Source organism: Ochotona princeps, chromosome 1 (genome assembly GCF_030435755.1).
Source record: "Ochotona princeps isolate mOchPri1 chromosome 1, mOchPri1.hap1, whole genome shotgun sequence".
NCBI classification, from domain to species: domain Eukaryota; kingdom Metazoa; phylum Chordata; class Mammalia; order Lagomorpha; family Ochotonidae; genus Ochotona; species Ochotona princeps.
Window position 1 is genome coordinate 163,910,290 of NC_080832.1, and position 20,585 is coordinate 163,930,874.

At 55.0% G+C, this 20,585-nt stretch overlaps 2 protein-coding genes across 4 annotated transcripts in view; both read left to right on the top strand.

Moving 5' to 3' along the window:
* Window positions 1–6,774, top strand: part of RIPK1 (receptor interacting serine/threonine kinase 1) — a 30,837-nt gene extending 24,063 nt beyond the window's left edge. For both annotated transcript variants that reach the window (XM_004596516.2, XM_058668344.1), the window contains 3 exons: window positions 1,755–2,333; window positions 4,428–4,577; window positions 6,465–6,774. In XM_004596516.2, coding sequence (XP_004596573.2) covers window positions 1,755–2,333; window positions 4,428–4,577; window positions 6,465–6,751 — 1,016 coding nt within the window. In that variant the 3' untranslated portion in view covers window positions 6,752–6,774. The remainder of the gene's footprint in view (window positions 1–1,754; window positions 2,334–4,427; window positions 4,578–6,464) is intronic.
* Window positions 6,775–7,080: 306 nt separating this feature from the next.
* The window catches only part of BPHL (biphenyl hydrolase like), a 29,491-nt gene continuing 15,986 nt past the window's right edge, over window positions 7,081–20,585 (top strand). The window contains exons 1-4 of one of the 2 annotated variants that reach the window (XM_004596486.4): window positions 7,081–7,389; window positions 13,571–13,674; window positions 16,152–16,318; window positions 17,746–17,899. In XM_004596486.4, coding sequence (XP_004596543.2) covers window positions 7,334–7,389; window positions 13,571–13,674; window positions 16,152–16,318; window positions 17,746–17,899 — 481 coding nt within the window. In that variant the 5' untranslated portion in view covers window positions 7,081–7,333. Of the gene's footprint in view, window positions 7,390–10,691; window positions 10,846–13,570; window positions 13,675–16,151; window positions 16,319–17,745; window positions 17,900–20,585 lie in introns of those variants that run through there. The other variant, XM_058668349.1, reaches the window with a different exon arrangement.

Below are 20,585 nucleotides of genomic sequence, written 5' to 3' on the forward strand. Positions count from 1 at the left end.
GGGGGTGGGGGGACAAAAAATGTCAAAATCAGCACATAATTGTTTTCTTAATTATAAAAAATATTTAATATCTTTTCATCTTAATGTTTTATGTAAACTTTTTGAAGAGCCTTCATGTTGTAAACACAGCACATTCTGCCTTATATGAACTTACAGTATGGTCAGGAGTGAAGTTAAACATAGTTGAAATATGAAGTCACAATGTTTTCATTGAAATGACACTGTCCTGAACATGACAGGGCCCTAAGAAGTCTGACAGGGAGAAAGTGGCAGTTCAGAAAAAGGGACCAAAAGCCCAGAGGTGACTGGCCCCACAGCAGTGGCCGGAGGCTGCACTCACATTTCAGGGTAATTCCGGAACAGGGGAGAAGGACGGAGTGTGGGGTGCTGAAGCCATGCGGGAGCTGTCAGCCTGCATATACCTCAGCCATCAAGTCAGAATTGCTTGTGTGGGTTCCTAGAGCTTTTTTTTTTTTAAAGATTTATTTTATTTTTATTGGAAAGGCAAATACACAGGTAGAAGGAGAGACAGAGAGGAAGATCTTCTGTCTGATGATTCAATCCCCGAGCAGCCGCAATGGCCAGAGCTGCGCCAATCCAAAGCCAGGAGCCTTTTCCAGGTCTCCCAAGTGGGTGCAGAGTCCCCAGGCTTTGGGCAGGCCTTGACTACTTTCCCAGGCCACAAGCAGGGAGCTGGATGGGAAGCGGGGCTGCTGGGATTAAAACCAGCACCCAGCCTGGCGTCGTGGCCCAGCGGCTAAAGTCCTCGTCTTGAACGCGCCGGGATCCCATATGGGCACCTTGGGACCCTGCACCCATGTGGGGGACCTGAAAGAAGTTCCTGGCTCTTGGCTTCAGATCGGCACAACGCCGGCCGTTGCACGCTCATTTGGGGAGTGAATTATTAGTTGGAAGATCTTCCTCTCTGTCTCTCCTCTTCTCTGTATATCTGACTTTGTAATGAAAATAAAATAAATCTTAAAAAAAAACAAACCCGCACCCATATGGGATCCCGGTGTGTGCAGGGCGAGGATGTTAGCTGTTAGGCTACCGTACCAGGCCCTTTTCTAGAGCTTGTAAGGGATGGCAGAATTCCTGGAAAGGCCTGGCATAGAGCTGCCACTGTTCTTGCTTTTCTTTTTTTTTTTAAGATTTATGTGCTTTTATTTGAAAGATAGCCTGTACATAGAGAGAAGGAGAAAAAGAGAAAGGTCTTCTATCTGCTGGTTCACACCCAAAATGGCTGCAATGGCCAGAGCTGACCTGAGCCAAAGCCAGGAGCCAGGGGCCAGGAGCCTCTTCCGGGTCTCCTATGTGGGTGCAGCATCCCAAGGACTTGAGCTGCTTTCCTAGGCCACAAGCAGAGAGCTGGATAGGAAGGGCGTAGCAGGGACACAACGTGGTACTCACACGGGATGCCACTGCCAGAGGACAGATTAGCCTACTATGCCACTGTGTTGGCCCCTGCTTTGGCTCTTAGTTTCTGCCTGGCCCCACTAAGGATACAGCCAACTCCACTCACGACCCATCTCCTGTGCCCATCCCTGCACAACTGTTGTCTGTTACTTCTTGTGTGCCCTCACTGTCAGCCAGGGGCACCTGATCGTCTCTAGAACCTGTAGGAAAAGTCCCACAACTGTGTGCCTCCCACTTGTCTCTTACTTATTTTCAGTTTCATGACCATGTTCAGCTTTCATTTTGCTTCTGCATGTTTTCCGAAACCCATTCCAATATATTGATGATTTCCTTCGCAGCCACAGAGCAGCCTAACTCCCTGCACAGTTCCCAGGGATTCCAGACGGGGCCTGTGGAGATGACCTTCGCGTCCCTGTTCTCGGCCTCCCCCGAGCACCTGCAAGAAGAGAACCAGCCGAGCCTGCAGAGTAAGCTCCAGGAAGAAGCCAACTACCATCTTTATGGCAGCCGCATGGACAAGCAGATGAGACAGCAGCCCCGGCAGAGTGTGGCTTACAGCAGGGAGGAGGAGAGGAGACGGCGGGTTTCCCATGATCCTTTCGCACAGCAGACACCTCATGAGAACATTCAGAACCCAGGCCTCCAAGTCCCGAGTTATCTCGGTGCAGTCAATCAATGCAGTGTGCTCCACCAGCCAGTGAGACTCAACAGCCAGTCCCCACCGCCGTACTGGAACAATGGGTTCTACAGTCTACACGGTTTGGGAACGAGGCCATTAGACCCAGGGGCAGTGGGTCCTTCAGTTTGGTATGCATCAGCTGGAAGCCAGATTCAAAGTCAGCATAAAACTCCAGTGCCTGAGACCAACTTACTAGGAAATACACCCACCATTCCATTTACCTCCTTGGCACCAGCAGGTAAACACACCTCTAGTGGTCCCTGTCCTACCCTTTAGTATTATTATTATATAGTAGCTGTGTGACTGGGGTCTACAGGGTGGCAGTAAAGGACAGGTCATTGCAGGTGCTCCATTGTGAGCAGACCTTGCCGACGTGGGGTGGTAATGGCCTCCTGTACTGCAGGCCTGGCCTTCCTCACAGCTGCCCCTGGGTACTGATACACAGGTCCTAGCAACTGTAGGCGACTTCCCATGGTGGCCCTGTCACCCCCAGTCTCTGGCAGGTGGGAAGAGCTCTACCTGTACACTTTTCTATCTCGCTGTTTTCTAAGACACATGAAGACAGTTCATTTTCACAAAGTTCATAGGAAATGGACTTAATTTTTTGATACAGAAAGTTTGAAATCCCTGCATAGTGTGTTCACACTATAGGTGGTAAGTGCTAGGAGCATCACTCTTACATTGTTAATAAAGAACATCTCTCAGAAGACAAAAGCCTTTGGAACTGGGGAGCTCCTTAACACCAGGGGTACACATTTGGCAACCATGGATTCAGCTGACCTCAGTTGCAGTAGCTTCATGGGCCGCCCAGTGTGATATGCAGATCACCGTGTGTGTGCCTGGAACATCTCTTCTTTCAACTGAGAAGGGTCCAGTTCCTCGGCTCCATCAGAGAAAGCCGGGCTGTTTTCGTCAGGGCCGGTGTGCCTGGAGTTCAGCTTCATCTGCCTGCCTCCTCACAGTGTCCTCTCTGCCACAAAGATGTGCTCACTTGTTGTTGAGCGACAGTGTATCATGAGCAAGTTCAACCTGCATGTCCCTGAGTGTGTGCCCTCTCCTGGGCCCCCAGGCTGGGAGTGGGAGGACTGTGAAAAGGAGCCAGTGTGGCATTCGCCCTCCGAAGGACTCAGACTGGTGGAGCAGGCAGCCCTGAGCTGATCCGGAGCTGCCAAGGACAGAGTGCCGCAGGCTCGGGGAGGGAGCTTGGCAGACGGGCCTGGGCCAGAACGCACTAGGAAGGGAGCAGGTGGGGACAGCCTGAGCTAAGGCCAGGTCATCCCCTAACTGGATCACTGGGAAGCCTGGAGGGAGCACAGTGTCGGGGTTGGAGAGGGGGCTGAAACAGCAGCAGGAAGATCTGCGAGGCATGAAGGTGGGGCTGTAGCAGGAGGCGGCCACCTGAGCCATTCGCTAGTGTAGGACAAGTCAGTGCCCTCGCGTGCTTTCACACTGCCCTACAACCATCACCACCATCCACTCCAGGGCTGTCTTCCTACTCTGAAAGCCTGCTCCCATTAAACCCCCCTCACCCCCCAGTGCTGCCCCACCACCGCCTCCAGCCCCCAGTGCTGCCCCGCCACCGCCTCCAGCCCCCAGTGCTACCCCGCCACCGCCTCCAGCCCCCAGTGCTGCCCCGCCACCGCCTCCAGCCCCCAGTGCTGCCCCGCCACCGCCTCCAGCCCTCAGAGCCCCCTTTCTACTTTGTGAATTTGACTAGGATAATGTCCTCAAGGTTCACCCATGTGGTGTGGATCATAGTTTCTTTCCTTTTTAAAGCCAAATAGTTTTCCCCCGTGCGGATGATGCGGCACCTGGCGCTCCCCGTCCGCTGGGGGCGGACAACGTGGACTGTCTCCATCTCTGAGCTGCTCGCAGGAATGCTGCTGGGAACATGGCTGTGGAAATATGTCTTGAAGATGCAGCTTTCAGTCCTTTGGGCTGTATACCCTGCAGTGGAATTGCTGGATCACATAGTAGTTTCCGTTTTAGTTGCTTCGAGGCCCCGGCCCCACGTCCTGTGCAGTCAGTGCAGGTGCAATCCCACCAGCCACGCACAAGGGTTCCGTCCTCAGCAGATTCTTGCCAGTGTTTGGTATTTTGGTTTTTTGAGTTTTTTTCCCCTTTTTTCCTTGTCTTTTTTTTTTTTTTCTTTGAATAGGTAGCACCCTAATGAATATGAGGCCAATTAGTCACATTTTAAGAAAGAAATCGTAAGAGGGGCCTGGCATGATTGACTTAAAGCTTTAGAAGAAAGCCCTGCTCCTCTGCCGTGCCATGTTTTACTCTTACCAGTGATGTGAACATCTTTTCCTGTGCCTTTCTCTCTGCTCAGAGGAGTCTATAAAATGCACCATCTACAACAGCAGTGGTATTCAGATCGGAGCCTGTAACTATATGGAGATTGGCGGGGGGCTCTCCCCACTGTCAGACGGCTTGTACGCAAACCCCCAGGAGCCACCTTTGAAGGACCACGCCATCTTTGGTAAGAGGCCCTTTACACAGCCTGTGCCCAGCACTGTTGAGCTTTCTTACTCGTTCAGAGGGAAGTAGTGGAATCTTTAAACTTCCCTGGTGATTGTCCTGAAAGTTAATCCCGTCTTCTGCGGAATTCCCATAGGTTCATGTCTGTGTGTGTATGTTTGACTTGGGAAGAATCACAGTATCAAATTCATGGCTTTGTTTTAAAACTGAAATGAGTTGATGTACGAAGCGCTGAGAACTTCCCAGCACACAGAAGTCCGTAAAAGTGCTAAACTTTCCTCACCGTCAGCAGCATCATCATCTCATCTGTCCTGTAAGAGATAGACACTCTGCCCTCAGTGGCATTTCCGTAACTCAGTTGGCAGGCCCGTAATGTTAGCCCTGAAACAGCCTGGGAAAGGCAGCATGAGTCCAGGACGAGAGCAGAGCTTTTTGGTTGACCTGGGATCAGCATGTTTTCTCTGCCAACAGCCAGATGGCAAACAGGCCAGGTGTTGTGGGCCCAGAGCTCTCCTTTGGAGCTGCTCTGTCCTAATGCCAAGGATGGCACGCACTGCCTCGTGTGTACTTGACTGATCATAGCTGAGTTGCAATAAAAATTGACTTATAGGGTGCAGCGGGTAGCCTAGTGGTTAACATTCTCACCTTGCACGCACCTGGATCCCATATGGTTTTAATCCCTGCTTCCCATCCAGCTCCTTGCTTGTGGCCTGGGAAAGCAGTTGAGGGTGGCCCAAGGCTTTGGGACCCTGCACCCATGTGGGAGACCCAGAAGAGGCTCCAGGCTCCTGGCTTCAGATCAGCTCTGGGCATTGCAACTGCTTGGGGGATGAACCAACAGACAGAAGATCTTCCTCTCTGTCTCTCCTCTCTGCATATCTGACTTCACAATAAAATTTAATAAATCTTTTAAAAATATTTACAAACAAAACAAGGGGTAAGGTTTGGCCCACTAACCATGGTTTGTTGAATGACATTTGAGAGTATCTAAGACAGAAGTGCCTGGCTTCTCAGGGAATCTCTGACATTCAGTGGTGGTGATGGGGACTGCGTCACGGTGGGCGAGGAAGAATGGGAGTGGGGAATTCAGCTGAGTGAGTTCAGATGATGGGTCAGGGGAGGGAGCCAGTGAACAGGTGCTGCTAGAGGAGGGAACGGCGGTTGGAAGGAAGGCTGAGGGTGAGCCTAGAGACATGGCAGTGGCTAGCAGCTCCTCTCTGGGTCCTAAGGAGGCACTCTAGCTGCATGGATCCTGATGGCCTCAGTCTCCATGGAAACTGACTGTGAGGCGCTGGGCAGGCAGCAGGTCAAGAGTTTGGTGCCCTTGACTCTGGCCAGGTGTAAGTAGAGAATGTCCAAAAAGAAAAATGGTGGTGGTTCTCTCCTTGACATCCAAGAAGTTCAGATGTGAACATGGCCTCTGGCTAGGACTAAGGGAAGGCCCAGCCTAGTAACCTATCAGCGGTATTTCAGGGGTATACCTGCCAAGAGGGAGGGGTCTCATCCAGCTCATGCCAGGACAGGCAGGCAGCAACGCCAGGTATCATCCAGTGTGCCACATGGCATCAGTGCCGAGTTCTCCCCTCACTGTCTCCAATGATAGAATTAACAAGTCATCTCGAGGCCTCTCCCTTCTTGAAGCCCCCTCCCATTTCTAGGATGGGAGCGTCTTTTCTCCTTTCTTCTAATAAATCTTGCTTTGAAACTAAAAAATATAAGTCATCTCAAAGGGAGGGCTTCTTGTAGGGGTTGGGGGAGTAGTTTAAATGTAGTTTAAAGAAGAAAAGAAGTCCTCTCTTCCCCTCACTCAGTTTTTCCTAGCTGTCTGGCAGCCAGAAGGCACACATGGGCGTAGCCTGAACCCTTCTTGTCTTTTCCATTTTGGCAGATGATGCCACCAGTCTGACTGATACCCACCTGAGCCCAGTCAGGGACAACCTGGGAAAGCACTGGAAAACCTGCGCCCGCAAGCTGGGCTTCACCGAGTCTCAGATTGATGAAATCGACCACGACTACGAGCGGGACGGACTGAAAGAGAAGGTTTACCAGATGCTCCAAAAGTGGCTGATGCGGGAGGGCACAAAGGGTGCCACTGTGGGCAAGCTGGCCCGTGCCCTCCAGCAGAGTGCCAGGATAGACCTCCTCAACTACCTGGTCCGCCTCAGCCAGAAGTAACCCTGCAGGGCTCCACTCCCCTGTGAAGAACCCACTGGAAAGAGCTAGCTCCCAGCGTCCGCAGTCCTGTTCTCACCGACATGGCTTCTGGAGTCATTTCCTGCCTCCAGAGCTGCAGGAGCGATCCGCAGCAGAGGGATTCGGGAAAGCAGGAAGCCATCCCGGCCCAGAGCAGCCCGGAGCTGCCGCCCCACTGAAAGGGAGAGCAGGGATGCTGGGGGAGGATCGTGCTCCTTCAGCGCACGCCATCACTTCAGTTAGGATAATCATTCCGTTTCTTGGAGTTTGAACAAGTTAAAAAATCAGTGCAGGGTTTTTCCTTCTCCACGCAGGCCTCTGTGACCAGCTGGAGGCGCTGAGGGTCCGAGTGCTGCCCACCAGGGAGCTCTGTGCCCTGCAGGAGCAAACCCTGAATCGCTCACTACAGGCTCCAGGGAGGGCACGTGACCGCCGGGCCATTCTGTGAATCGCTGAATTAACCAAGGTATTTTATGAAATACTGAGGAGGCAGGGGTGGGGGGAAGTCGGGAAACCATCAGGATTTCTTAGCCAATTGTTGCAAACATGTAGTACTAATTGTGAATGCCACAAAAATGCTTAATTAATTTGGTAAGTTCTTTCCTAGCATTCTGTTTTTTGTTTGTTGTTTTTTGCACAGCCCGGGGCCCTTGCAGGGACAGTGAGTATTAAGGAGCATGGCTGGAGCTTCAGGGCTAGACGCTGTTGAGCTGCCTCCTGGGTGTACTCTGGGGTACCCCAGAAAAGATGTTCTGAAATAAAATAGAATCGCTTCAGAGGCTACTCGCTGTGCCTCTGGCCGTCAGCCTGCCCAAGCCCACTAGAAAGGAGCAGAGCAGGTGCGGTGCCATCCACACACAGGCATGCCGCCGGCCTTGCTCTCCGGCGCGGTGGAGGAGAGCAGGGAACCGGATGGCCTGTGCAGCTGTCAGAAAGGACTCCAGGCTTGGGTTGATAACAGTGCACACTGGGTCAGATTCTGTGACACAGCCAGTCACACACACACACACACATTGGGTCTGATTCTGTGTGACACCCGGTCACACACACACACACACATTGGGTCTGATTCTGTGTGACAGCCAGTCATGCATGCACAAGCAAAAACATGCACACGTACACACACTTCCTCCAGACAATTGTAGTTTTAATCATCATGTCTCCCAGTCCACATTTTAAGAAAAAAAAAAATAGTTGACCCTGCTGAAGATTGCTGAAGGCCAAATGATAATAGTGTCAGTTTCAACATTACTGATGGGGTGGCCTTTAAGTTGAAAGTATAGTATCGGGCCCGGCGGCGTGGCCTAGCGGCTAAAGTCCTCGCCTTGAAAGCCCCGGGATCCCAGATGGGCGCCGGTTCTAATCCCGGCAGCTCCACTTCCCAGCCAGCTCTCTGCTTGTGGCCTGGGAAAGCAGTCGAGGACGGCCCAATGCACTGGGACCCTGCACCAGCATGGGAGACCTGGAAGAGGTTCCTGGTTCCCGGCTTCGGATCGGCGCAGCAGCGGCCCGTTGCGGCTCACTTGGGGAGTGAATCATCAGATGGAAGATCTTCCTCTCTGTCTCTCCTCCTCTGTGTATATCTGGCTGTAATAAAATGAATAAATCTTTAAAAAAAAAAAAAGAAAGTATCAACATATTTGCATATGCTATAATTAGACTACCTGGGCCTTTCCTACTCAGGAGCCTGCAGTGGGCCAGGGAAGGCACTGCAAGGGACAGAACCTTCCAGGGTACCGTACGTATGGAGTAATCAGCAGAAGGCTTTCCGGAGAAAAGGGATGATGCAATTTGGGGTGAAGCTGAGATGAATAACTCAGACCACAGCTACGTTAGCAGCCACAAATCCTCCACCTACGTCCCTGGAGAAGAAGGCAGGATGGAAGCCAGATCAGCTGGCCATGCCATCCTGATCATCAACCAGAGAGCCTCTGTCGCTAGCAAATCCCAGCTCATGACAGGTGTTGGAAACACTCCAGACAAGCCAATGCGAGCCTTATGGTGAATGAGGCGTAAAAGGAATGTTCCCACTTGCCATCGGAGCTTTCAAACTAGCCCGGCACAGCAGCCGCTGAAGGCTCTGCTCAGGCGTACAGAGACGCTGCAGGAACCACGCTGACCAGCCAGCCGTCACAGTCCGGAAAAGGTTACCTTCTCAGAAGGAAAAGGACAAGCTTGAGCAGTTACACAGTGAAAATCCTACATGCAGTTTTGGCTCTTTTTAGTATCCTAAAGGAATGTCACAAAAATGAAATATTTCATTGCCCCCAAACTGAACTATTTTTATTAAGAAAAAAATATGGCACTTTCAACCTTAAAAATAAACATGTGACTGGCTGACTTTACACTAGGCCCTGAAGGACCATCCCTGTTGTAGCATGTCTCAGAAATTCCTTCCGTTTTAAGGCTAAATAGGATTCTGTGGTCTGGATGTACTGCCTCTGTTAGAGTCCAGGCCAAAGCCCCCGGACGTCAGGGTGCGACCTAGTCAACTCCCAGAGAACGACAAAGAGTCTCACTGGTAATGCAAACAGCAAACAGAGTTTATTGCGCCAGCATGCTGGGGTCAGACCGCACTTGGGGCACGCAGGCCAGCCAAGCCGGGTGGTCGGACCCCGAACAGCCCAGGACAGTAGCTTATATAGGCCCTTTGGGATTGGGAAATACATCAAAAGTAGCAACCTTAGACATATGGCCTTCAGGCACAGGCAGCCGGTTCTGTTCCCATACCCACTATCTTTATGGCTCATCCCATTTCACACCCTTATCTTCCTCCTGGTTCCTGGGACCGGAGAAGAATTGCGCCTTTGCCTTCACAAAGTTGCAAGGCAGCAAAGAACAGATTTATTGCTAAAGCAGAATCCACCCAAAGTCCAGGCGCCTCCTGACCTAGCAAAGTAGCGGTTGTTCAGTACAAAGGAATCTCACACTGCCCAACAATAACATTTTACCCACACTAACACCTCTTGCTTAATCAGCGTCAGGCACTGTAATTTTTCATACCCTTTATGTTAATGCTGTTATGATCACTGTGCAAATGTCTCATCCTTTTGGGTATATTTCTAGAAGCGGAATGGCTGGATCACACATTGTGCATTTAGCTTATTAAAGTCCTCGCTACCCTGACACCATCTCCATTAGTTCTTAACCAGTAGGTCCCGTCCTCAAGGCACGTCCCACCCTAGCAGTGGGCCACAGAGCAGGGGTCTCCCCATGCCCGCTAAACCCCCACTGGACACCCACCTGCTGACCTCGCCTCAGAGAGAAGGGTCGCAGTCACCATGGCGACCGGTGAAGGCCGACTTCTATCCCAGGAGCCAGGGTGGACTCGGGGCCCCGAGACTGTCTAGTCAGGGGTTAAAGAGGGACCCTGAGAGAGAAAAACCGCCGACCTGAGGCCAGCGGAGCCACCGGGGCCGGGCTTGGTGACAGAGGTCCAGGGCTCCGAGAGCATTGTGGCGTCAGGGGGCGGGGCGTCGCGCGGGGGCGGGGCGCCGAGGCGGGATGGGGCGTGGTGCCGAGAGGAGCAAAGGCGGGGTGTCGTGGAGAGGCGGAGCGAGGCGGGACGGGGCGTGGCGCCGAGAAGAGCGAAGGCGGGGCGTCGTGAAGAGGCGGGGCGAGGCGGGAAGGGGCGGGGCGTCGTGCGGGGACGGGGCGCAGAGGCGGGATGGGGCGTGGCGTCGAGAGGAGCGAAGGCGGGGCGTCGTGGAGAGGCGGAGCGAGGCGGGACGGGGCGTGGCGTCAAGAGGAGCGAGGGCGGGGCGTCGTGAAGAGGCGGAGGGAGGTTGGAGGGGGCGTGTCGCCGAGGCGGGGAGAAAGCGGGGCGTCGTGAAGGGGCGGGGCGTCGTGAAGGGGCGGGGCGTCGTGAAGGGGCGGGGCGTCGTGAAGGGGCGGGGCGTCGTGAAGGGGTGGGGCGGAGGCGTCCCAGGGTCTTGCGCAGGCGCAGTCCCGGCCGCAGCCCTCCAGGACCGTGCGATGGCGCTGGGCTTCGGCGGAGCATGGAGGCTGCGGCTGCTCCTTCCACAGCTGAGGCCTGGGATCCGTGCTCCTCACGCCGGGTCGGCAGCCACGTTCGGGTAATGGCGCGCTCCCCTCCTCGGGGCAGTCCCGCGTCGGCGCGCTTCGGGGGCGGCCGTTCCCAGGTGGGCTCGGACCCCCGAGCGTCCCGGCGGGGACCGGGCGGGTCACGTGTTCTTCGAACCCCGGTCGGTGGGTCGGCCCAGAACCGACCCCCGGACGGAGCCCGGGAAGGGGTGAGCGCCCCCGGCGCCCTCGGCGTCTCCTCTGGCTTCCACGTGAGAAGGCGGAATCCCGGGCCTGGCCGCCGGCCTGCGGGTGTGGCCGCGTGGAGAAGCAGGTGTCTGCCCCCCAGCCCCACAGGCGGATGAACCAGCGCCCCGCCACACACACACACACACACACACACACACACACACACACACACACACACACACACACACACACACACACACACACACACACACACACACACACACACACCTGCCCTCTTAGTCTCTGGGTAACTGAGGCCAAAGTATGCATCTAGGAGCTTACCAGGGCTCCTGGCAAAGTTCGCAGAAGATGCATAAGATTTCCCAAGTTTTGCACCAAAAATAAACCTTTCCATCCAGTGTTGCGCGGCGAAGCAAGGGCAGATGTGCCCTTAGCTATCGACGAGGCCATTAGACCCAGGCGCTAGAGGGCCACTCTCTCCAACTTGGAGAACTTGATCTCAGATATCAGAAGGGAAGCTTATTCATGTTCATATTTGATTGGCCGTCCTCGGGTTTGGTGTTGGAGTGCTGTGGCTGTTTCAGAATTAGTAGGCGCGTTTCAGGAGACTGCAGGTGCCGGTGAGAAACGGTGTCGGGGGCACCAGCCGTAAAGACGAGCAGAGAAAGCTGGCGGTTTGGGGCACCTTGCTGGTGGTGGACAGCACTGAAGCTAGCCGACGGAGCACTGCTGGTCAGTGCGGCTGTGAGAAGGCCCCGAGATGTAACTCACTGTAGTTCCTTGATTCTAAAACGTCTCGGGAAGGGAAACAGCGAGTGGGTTAATCCTGTAAGCAGGTCGCTCCAGGGCCAAGTGTAAACACCGCTCGCTAGGGTCCAGCATACGGCCGAGTTGTGTGCCCAGAGCAAAGCTGGAAACTTTGCCCCTGCTGTTTCATGGTCCGTAGGACAACATGTTGCCTGGAACTGGCTAATCCAGAAGTTGTGTAAGGTTAGATTAGATGTACCCGGATCACAACCCGTTTGTTTCTGCATTTCCCACTGCTTGAAGTTGTTGACTAAGGTGAAAACAAAACAGAAAACAGGATCAGGCTTTGGAAAGAAAAGGCTGCTTCACATCACTGGTCATTTAGATGCAGAAAAAGAAACTCCTGTTTGATTTAAATTCGTCAGTAGGACAACAGGAGCTCCCCCTTCTGGGCCCTGCCCAGCAGCCACAGTGTCCCTTTCTGGAGCCACTCAGCTCCCCACCTGTTAAACCAGCAGGGGGACCGTGGGGCCCAGTGCGGGGGCAGGGGACCCTGGAGCCCTGTGCGGGGACGGGGGACCCTGGATCCTGTGCGGGGACGGGGTGAGGGACCCTGGGGCCCGGTGCGGGGGCGGGGGACCCTGGGGCCCGGTGCGGGGACGGGGGACCCTGGATCCTGTGCGAGGACGGGGGTGAGGGACCCTGGGGCCCGGTGCGGGGGCGGGGGACCCTGGAGCCCCGTGTGGGGCTGGGGGACCCTGGGGCCCGGTGCGGGGACGGGGGACCCTGGATCCTGTGCGAGGACGGGGGTGAGGGACCCTGGAGCCCGGTGCGGGGGCGGGGGGACCCTGGATCCTGTGCGGGGACGGGGTGAGGGACCCTGGAGCCCCGTGCGGGGACGGGGGACCCTGGAGCCCCGTGCGGGATCCGGGGCCCTGGTGTGGTGTTAGCCCTGCACGGAGGCCTTGGCCGATCAAATGCTGGATTATGACAAGGGCTTGTGAGTTGAGGCTAGAAAAGTGGCTGCCATGTCACTGCAGGGCACTGTCCCTGACTCTGGCCCTTCTGCAGCTGACCAGGCAACACAGGAAACCCTCCAGCTACCGAGCAGCCAAGGCCTTACCTTGCACTGGTCTTGTCATCGGAATGTGCAGGGTCTAGGCAGATGGCTCCAGGCCGGTGTCCTCTGCTTGCCTTGATGTCACTGTCCCTCGGCAGCCTGCACATGGGCACCACTGGCCTGGTGGCCCTTGCTGTCATCCTGCCTCTCCATGCATTGCAGAGGAGCCCCAGGCTGGCTGCCCAGGAAAATTCAGACGTGATGACGTAGTTATTCCCTAAAAGACGCAGACTCAAGTCATCTTTCAGGAACAGAGAGTTCAAGAAGCCTGAAAGTCAGACTGGAGCTGGCTCGTGCATATAAAAGGCCAGGTTCATTGATTTAGGACTTTATTTATTTATTTGTTTGAAAGGCAGAATTAGAGATCTTCCACCTGTTGGTTCACTCCCCATAGGACTAAACTGAACAAGACTGGGCCGGGTCAAAGCTTCTTACAGTTCTTCCATGTGGCTTGGCAGGGGCCTGAGCACCTGGGCCGCCGTCTGGTGCTTTCCCAGCCCCTTAGCAGGGCCCAGGATTGGACGTGAAGCCCCGGGACCATGAACCGACACCCATAGAAGTTGCCATGAGGCAGGGGTGGCTTTATCTGCTGTGTCATGATGCCAGCCCATAAAGGCCTGTTTAGTATCTTGAATTTGTACTGCTGAATCATTTTCTTTTGGGATGAGTTTGTTTCATTTTTAATCATTGTTTTTTTCCAGCACCGCAGTGACGGCCGCCAAGGTGACTGTGAACGGCGTGCGGCTGCACTACCAGCGGACCGGCGACGGCGAGCACGCGGTCCTGCTGCTCCCAGGGATGCTGGGTCAGGACAGCTCTGTGGTGCTTCTGTGACCCTCCCGCGTGCTGTGCGGTCGCCGTGACCCTCCTGTGTGCTGTGTCCTCGCCGTGACCCTCCTGTGTGCTGTGCGGTCGCCGTGACCCTCCCGTGTGCTGTGCGGTCGAAGTGACCCTCCTGTGTGCTGTGTGGTCACTGTGACCCTCCCGTGTGCTGTGTGGTCACTGTGACCCTCCCGTGTGCTGTGTGGTCACTGTGACCCTCCCGTGTGCTGTGTGGTCGCCGTGACCCTCCCGTGTGCTGTGTGGTCACTGTGACCCTCCCGTGTGCTGTGTGGTCACTGTGACCCTCCCGTGTGCTGTGTGGTCGCCGTGACCCTCCCGTGTGCTGTGTGGTCACTGTGACCCTCCTGTGTGCTGTGTGGTCACCGTGACACCCTCACCAGGCCCAGGGCCGTGGGTTAATTCCCACGTGCAGTGCTTTGCTGTTTCAAGTCCTGTCTGCCGCAGCCGCACTTGAGCGGCTTAGAGAGCTGGGTAGCCTTCCTCTGCGTGTGCTTGCTGAATAGCTTCCTCGCCGGTGTTTCCAACTAAGTGCACCGAGAAGCCACAGTCGCCTGCAGTGGAGAGGTGACAGGGCCCAGGAGGGGGGGCGACATGAAGAGGGAGATGAAGGAAGAAGGGTACTGGGGTGGCCCGCCTGGCTTGCCTGGGGGCCAGCAGTTCCCCACCTGTGAACCTCTGGCGCGAGAACCGAGTTATGTGGCGCCCCCTGTTGGTGAGGCTATGTTAAGAAAAACCTGCCAGGCTTTTTGAAAATCAGCTCGGGGACCGTATTACCATTGTGTTGTAGGCAGGGCACCACAGGCAGGGCCCCAGACCGGCAGTGCAGATGCGCAAAGTTCAGGGGGAATCTGCTGAGAGCACACGACATCCCACATGTGGCTTTAAAGGACTGGGTGTCGCTGCTCCTATTTCTGATTTAGTCCAACAGTCCAGCCAGACACTCATTTCCTTGTGGCTTGCGCTTTCTCCTCAACAGTGAGTGCTTCTCCTCACTGCCTGCTCCTCCCTCAGGGTGCTCCTCTTATGCCAGGAGCTCCCAGAAGGCCCCTGGCTAAGAGCAGTGCACCTGGCTTGGAAGCCCAGAGATTGGCTGTTGCTGTGGGTGGTTTTCTGAGCAATTCACCTGTTTGAGACTGGAGCACCCGCAGCACCCTGGGCCGCTTTGAGGGACAGCCTGCTCACAGGGCACCTGGAGATGCTGTGGCCTCAGAAGCCAGTGGCTCTTACAAGAAAAACACCTCCTGCCCTGGACCAAGCCCTGCGAGAGCACACGCCTTCCATACTGTGTGCCGCTGTGAACACGCCAACCTGCCTGACCTCGTGGGCAGGCCGGGGTCCACCACTGGCGCTGCTTATCATAGCTGTTGCTTTTTTAACTATTTTAATCAAACTAATTTGATATCTTCCCTCCATGCGTACCCCTCTCTCACTCCCAAGTTAGATGCTTCAGTTTTCTGGTTTTTAAAAAGATGTGTTTGTTTATTTGGAAGAGTTATAGAGAGAGAGACAGGTCGTCCATCCACTGGTTCCCTCCCTCCCCCCCAGATTGCCACGGTGGCCAGCACTGAGCCGGGCTGAAGCCAGGAGCTTCATCTGGCTCGCCTTGTGGGTGGAAGGGCCACACACGTGGGCCGTGCCCTGCAAGGAGGTAGATCCGGCCTAAATTGGTGTGTGTACGGGAAGCCAGTATCATTGGTCGTTAATCCGCTACATTACAACACTGGCCCAGGTTTTCTGGTTTTAAATTATAACTGCAAACTAAAACATTTAGAAAGGTCACATTAGTTTAGCAAAAAGACAGCTGGAATTTTACAATTATACTTTAAGTAACTTGAACCAAATCTCATGAAACTGCATATCAAATTAATATTTCTTTCATTTGTAGGTTACTTCCTTAAATAAAGAAAAATAACGTAGAAGTAGAAGCATACATGTGTAATTTAGCTTCTATACAATTCCATTTGTTACTTTTAAAAAGGGAAGGGGAAAAAGAGGCTGAAGAGCTGCTCAAACAGCCCATCCGCGCCTTTGTCCTCCTCTCGATGGCCACTAGGGGGCGATCGGAGACGGCGCTGAACGCCAACACGGCCAATGGCTGCTCAGTGAAGGGATGCGGTGTTCCGAGACTGCTTCCCCGATGGCGGGGTGGAAACCAGCGGTAGTGCTTTTGTGCTTTGAGGGGAAACAGAGCTCTCACATGCTGTTTGATTCCCTCGCCACTCAGCTGGGCCAGAGCCAGGAGCCTGCAGCTCAGTCCAGGACTCCTACATACATGGCAGGGACTCAGCCAGAGTCTACACTGGCAGGACCCTGGTGGGGATCCGGAGATGGCAGTCCCAGGACGGCAGTGTGGGGTGTGGGCTCTGCTGCAGGGTGATACTCGCTTCTGCCCCGCCGTGCCGTGTTGGACACCTGACGGTAACACCGGGCTCTTTTCAGGAAGTGGTGAGAGTGACTTTGGCCCGCAGCTGAAGAACTTCAACAAGAAGCTGTTCACGCTGGTGGCCTGGGACCCCCGGGGCTACGGACACTCCAGACCCCCGGAGCGAGATTTCCCGGTGGATTTTTTTGAAAGGGACGCCAGAGACGCCGTGGATCTGATGAAGGTGAGTCTCCGAGAAGTGACCCGCGGGTGGGAGGGTGCTTCGTTTAGCTTTGCAAAGGTAATATCTTGTAATAATTCAAAGACTTCAAATAGGTGAACTCTGAGCAGCCCTCATCCAAAACTCCAAAATCGCCGTGTCCCAAAGTCAAGACAGGCATGGTTCCTGAGTCCCTCACCAAGGTGCTCGTTATATATTATACATATGTATTATACATCCATGTAACATTACATGTTGTTCAGACTTTACATATGTATATGTAAATATTCCAGAGTCTGAGAAAAGTCCAAATCACTTCCGTAACCTGTGTGAACAGGCAAGTGGAAATATCCCACAGTGCGACTCGGACTCGACTCTCTGGCTGGTTTGACAACATGCCTGAATCCCCGGCTGAACTGATGGCCTCGAGCTGCACCCAGTGTTTTTCCAATTTGCTTTTTTCAATTTGCTATTTTTTTTTCATTGAGCAGTTTATCAAGCTGGTAGTTCCAGTAAATAAACATGACATCAGTCTTACAGAATACTAGATGGAAAATTCCAGAAGTAAACAGCTGGCAAGGTTTAGAATGGGCACCACTCTGAGCAGCGTGGTGAGCTCTGTCACCGGGGACATGGTTGTCCCTTTGTCCCGCGTCCCCGTGTGGCCTCGGGGCACAGGGCTGGGGTAGCGTCGCCCAGTTGCTGAGGTGACCGTGAAGAGCAGAGCGGTGGGCGTTCAGTTTTCACCCCCCACTATCCGGGCAGTGTGTTGGAACCCAAACACGTACAAGTCTCGTGAATTTAGGAGGCAGGATGGAAAAAAAAAAAAACGTAGAGCCCATGAGGGTCCCTGGTGGGCGCATCAGCAAGCCTGTTGGGGTGGTCGTTGTTGGTTCCGGCACTTTCCCAGTCATTCTGGTGTACTCGGGCGGCCTCTCTTGCCCTGGCCTTGGCCCTCTCCCCCAGCTGCACACACATGTGGAGCTCTCGGGGCGATTGTCCTGACCACTGTCATCATGTCCCATGATGCTCTTCTCTTCTAACCTTCCTGTGGCCAGCTCCTCCCACAGCTGGCCACAGCAGCCTAGCCGGCTGCCCGGCCTCATCTCATCTCATCCAGCAGTCTTAAGTCCGCTCCTTGGGGCACCTTGCTCAGGCACGCCCATGTGCGCATGCAGCCACGGAGAGTCAGCCAAGTGTGGCTGAGTGTATAGTTCCTGAAGATTCTGTCCTTTATGTTCCGGCCCATGCTGTGGAATGAGGTTTCAGTCTTAGTTGCATTTGCCTTACAAATGCACCATGCCACCCAGAGGTGGCTGCAGGGACTCCGGGGCTAAAACGGGCCACCCAGGCCACCCACCTGCACCCACACTGCTTGCTGGTGAGGCCCCAGTCCTTCTGGCAGAGAGCTGCAATGGCCGGGGCCGCGTGTTGGGTTGTGTCTCTCACAGACGCTGCAGTTTAAGAAGGTGTCCCTGCTGGGCTGGAGTGACGGCGGCATAACCGCCGTGGTGGCCGCCGCCAGGTACCCGTCCTACATCCGCAAGATGGTGATCTGGGGGGCCAACGCCTACGTCACAGACGAGGACGCCAGAATTTATGAGGGTAGGTTCTGCCGGCTGGCGTGGTCGCGCTCGCAGCGCCTGCGCTCCTACTTGGCTCACGTGTTTGCACCCCTCGCACACTCTCTTGAAGGAAGATGCGTTCTCGGAAGAGTAGCATGGTGGAGCCAACCTAAGCTTTAAAGCTTGCTGTTTGCTCAGAAAGGCCTTTGCTTTGCTGCTCCTGACGCGGCTTCAAGGAGGGCAGGGTGAGACCTGGGGTCGTGACGCCCTCCCATAAAATAAAGGGAGTGTCAAAGGCGGCTCTGGATTTAAATAAGACCCCTTATATTTAAAGTGAAGGCGTCTGTGATGCTTATGCTGCTCAAGGTGCTGCTTGAAGCTTTGAGGATTGTAAGAAGCACAGCAGTGGCTGCTTGTGCCCAAGCTCAGCCGCCGCCTGCTCTGCGCTGAGACAGTGTGAGTCACAGAGGCCAGACTGCGGTGTCTGCTGCCCCAGCGCCCCGTGTTGCTGCCTGCCTGTCCTTCGGCAGCCCCACCTGGCTTGGAGGAAGGGGAGCTGCCTTGTGCTCGGCGGCCCATCCTGCCTGGCTGGGGGCCCCTACCCACTGCCGCCCAGCACAGGATGCCCAGGTCCTCCTGCACCCCTGCCACGTCAGGGCCCTCAGCACTGCCAAGGCACTGAGGCGTCGTCCCGCACCTGTAGTTAATGCTCCACCACGCTGCAGTTTCTCCTGCAGCCCTGGTGACACAGCCATCGGGGCTTGCCGTGTTCAGTCCCTTCTGGCCTGTCACCCACCACAGCCCACTACAGCTCACCTTAGCCCACTGCAGCCCGCCTCAGCCCACTGCAGTCCACCACAGCCCTCCGCAGCCCACCTCAGCCCACCACAGCCCACTGCAGTCCACTGTAGCTCGCCTTAGCCCACCTCAGCCCACCGCAGCCCACCACAGCCCTCCGCAGCCCACCTCAGCCCACCATAGCCCACTACAGCTCACCTTAGCCCACTGCAGCCCACCTCAGCCCACTGCAGCCCACTGTAGCTCACCTTAGCCCACCTCAGCCCACCACAGCCCACCACAGCCCTCCGCAGCCCACCTCAGCTCACCACAGCCCACCGCAGTCCACCGCAGCCCACCACAGCCCACCTCAGCCCACCACAGCCCACCACAGTCCACCTCAGCCCACCGCAGCCCACCACAGCCCACCTCAGCCCACCACAGTCCACTCTCTGGGCCTGATCTGCGGGAGCATCTCCTCATGGCCTTGTAACCTTTGGAAGGCCTGGGAGGTCCGTAATGCTAAGTGCCCTCCCCAGCCTCCACCCGCAGTGGGTCTGTTTGTCATCCCTGTTTTTTTCCTGACCGTTTTAGCTAGAGGTCGGTCAAGTTCAGGGATCGTTTTTTAAAGCTGGCTTTTGTGTTGTTGACGTATCCCTGGTGCCTTCTGGTGTCAGCCTCGTCGCTCCTGCCCCGTGCTGGTGTGATTTCTTCTCCTGACTTGGAGCGTGAGTGTGCTCCGCCCTCTGTAGTCTCGGAGTAGACAGTTAGCTCACTGATTGGAGACCTTTTTCTGATCGACACCGAATGCTAGCAGTCCTCTGAGCACTGCGACAGCTCAGCAGCCTGCGGACTGTGATGTCTTAAGCTCCTGTTCAGGTCAAAAGGTTTTCTCGTGTTTCTGCAGACTCCCTCTTCACCCGTGCTTGTTTAGAAGAATATTCTTTACTTTTCAAGTTTGGAGATTTCCCAAGTACTTTTCTGTTATCTACATCAAGTCTGTTCTTCAGCTCAGCAAATATACTTCATGTAATTTCCATTCTCTTTCACATGTTAAGGCCTGTGCTGTGCCCCAGGCTGCGCTCCGCCTTGTCTAACATTGAACATACTAGGAAACCAGTGTTGTGGGAAAGCGGGTTAAGCCTGTGCTTGCAGCATGCCTGCCATATCAGCACCAGTTCGAGTCCTGGCTGCTCCACTTCTGATCCAGCTCCCTGCTAGTGCACCCAGGAAGGCAGCAGCTCGTAGCCTAACTGCTCATGCCCCTACCGCTCGTTTAGGAGCCTGGCTGGCGCTCTAGGCCCCTGGCTTAGGCCTGGCCAAGCCCTAGGTGTTGCAGCCATTTGGGAAGTGAACCAGATGATGAAAGATGAGTTTATCTCAGTCTCTCTCTGTGTCTCCTTCTGTCACCCACCTTTGATATAAGTAACACTTTACACTTGACATTGTGCTTCACCTTGTACACGCCCCTCACTCACTCGTGCTACCCCAGGTTTCTCTCTCACTGAATCGCCCACTGTCCACCAGGAAACCAGAGCCCAGAGTCCTGCCGGAGGCCCCTCCTGACCTCCACACTGTGACGGTACTCAAATGACACTCCACCCGTCCCCTCCTCTTCCTCCTCCCGTTCCGGCCCTTTGCCTCCTGGGGTAGTGTGTCCACTGTAGCAGAATTTTCTTCCTCATCCTATTTTAAAGTCCCTCAATAACTTGAGGAAGGCCCAAGCAGCCTGGCTGCCCGCGCCAGCCTTGCCCACCAGCCTTCCTGTGTTGGCTGCTTGCTCCAGCCTCACCCACCAGCCTTCCCATGCCTGGCTGCCCGCACTAGCCTTGCCCGCCAGCCTCGCCCACCAGCCTTCCTGTGTTGGCTACCCATGCCAGCCTCGCCCAACAGCCTTCCCATGCCTGGCTGCCCGCACTAGCCTTGCCCACTAGCCTTCCTGTGTTGGC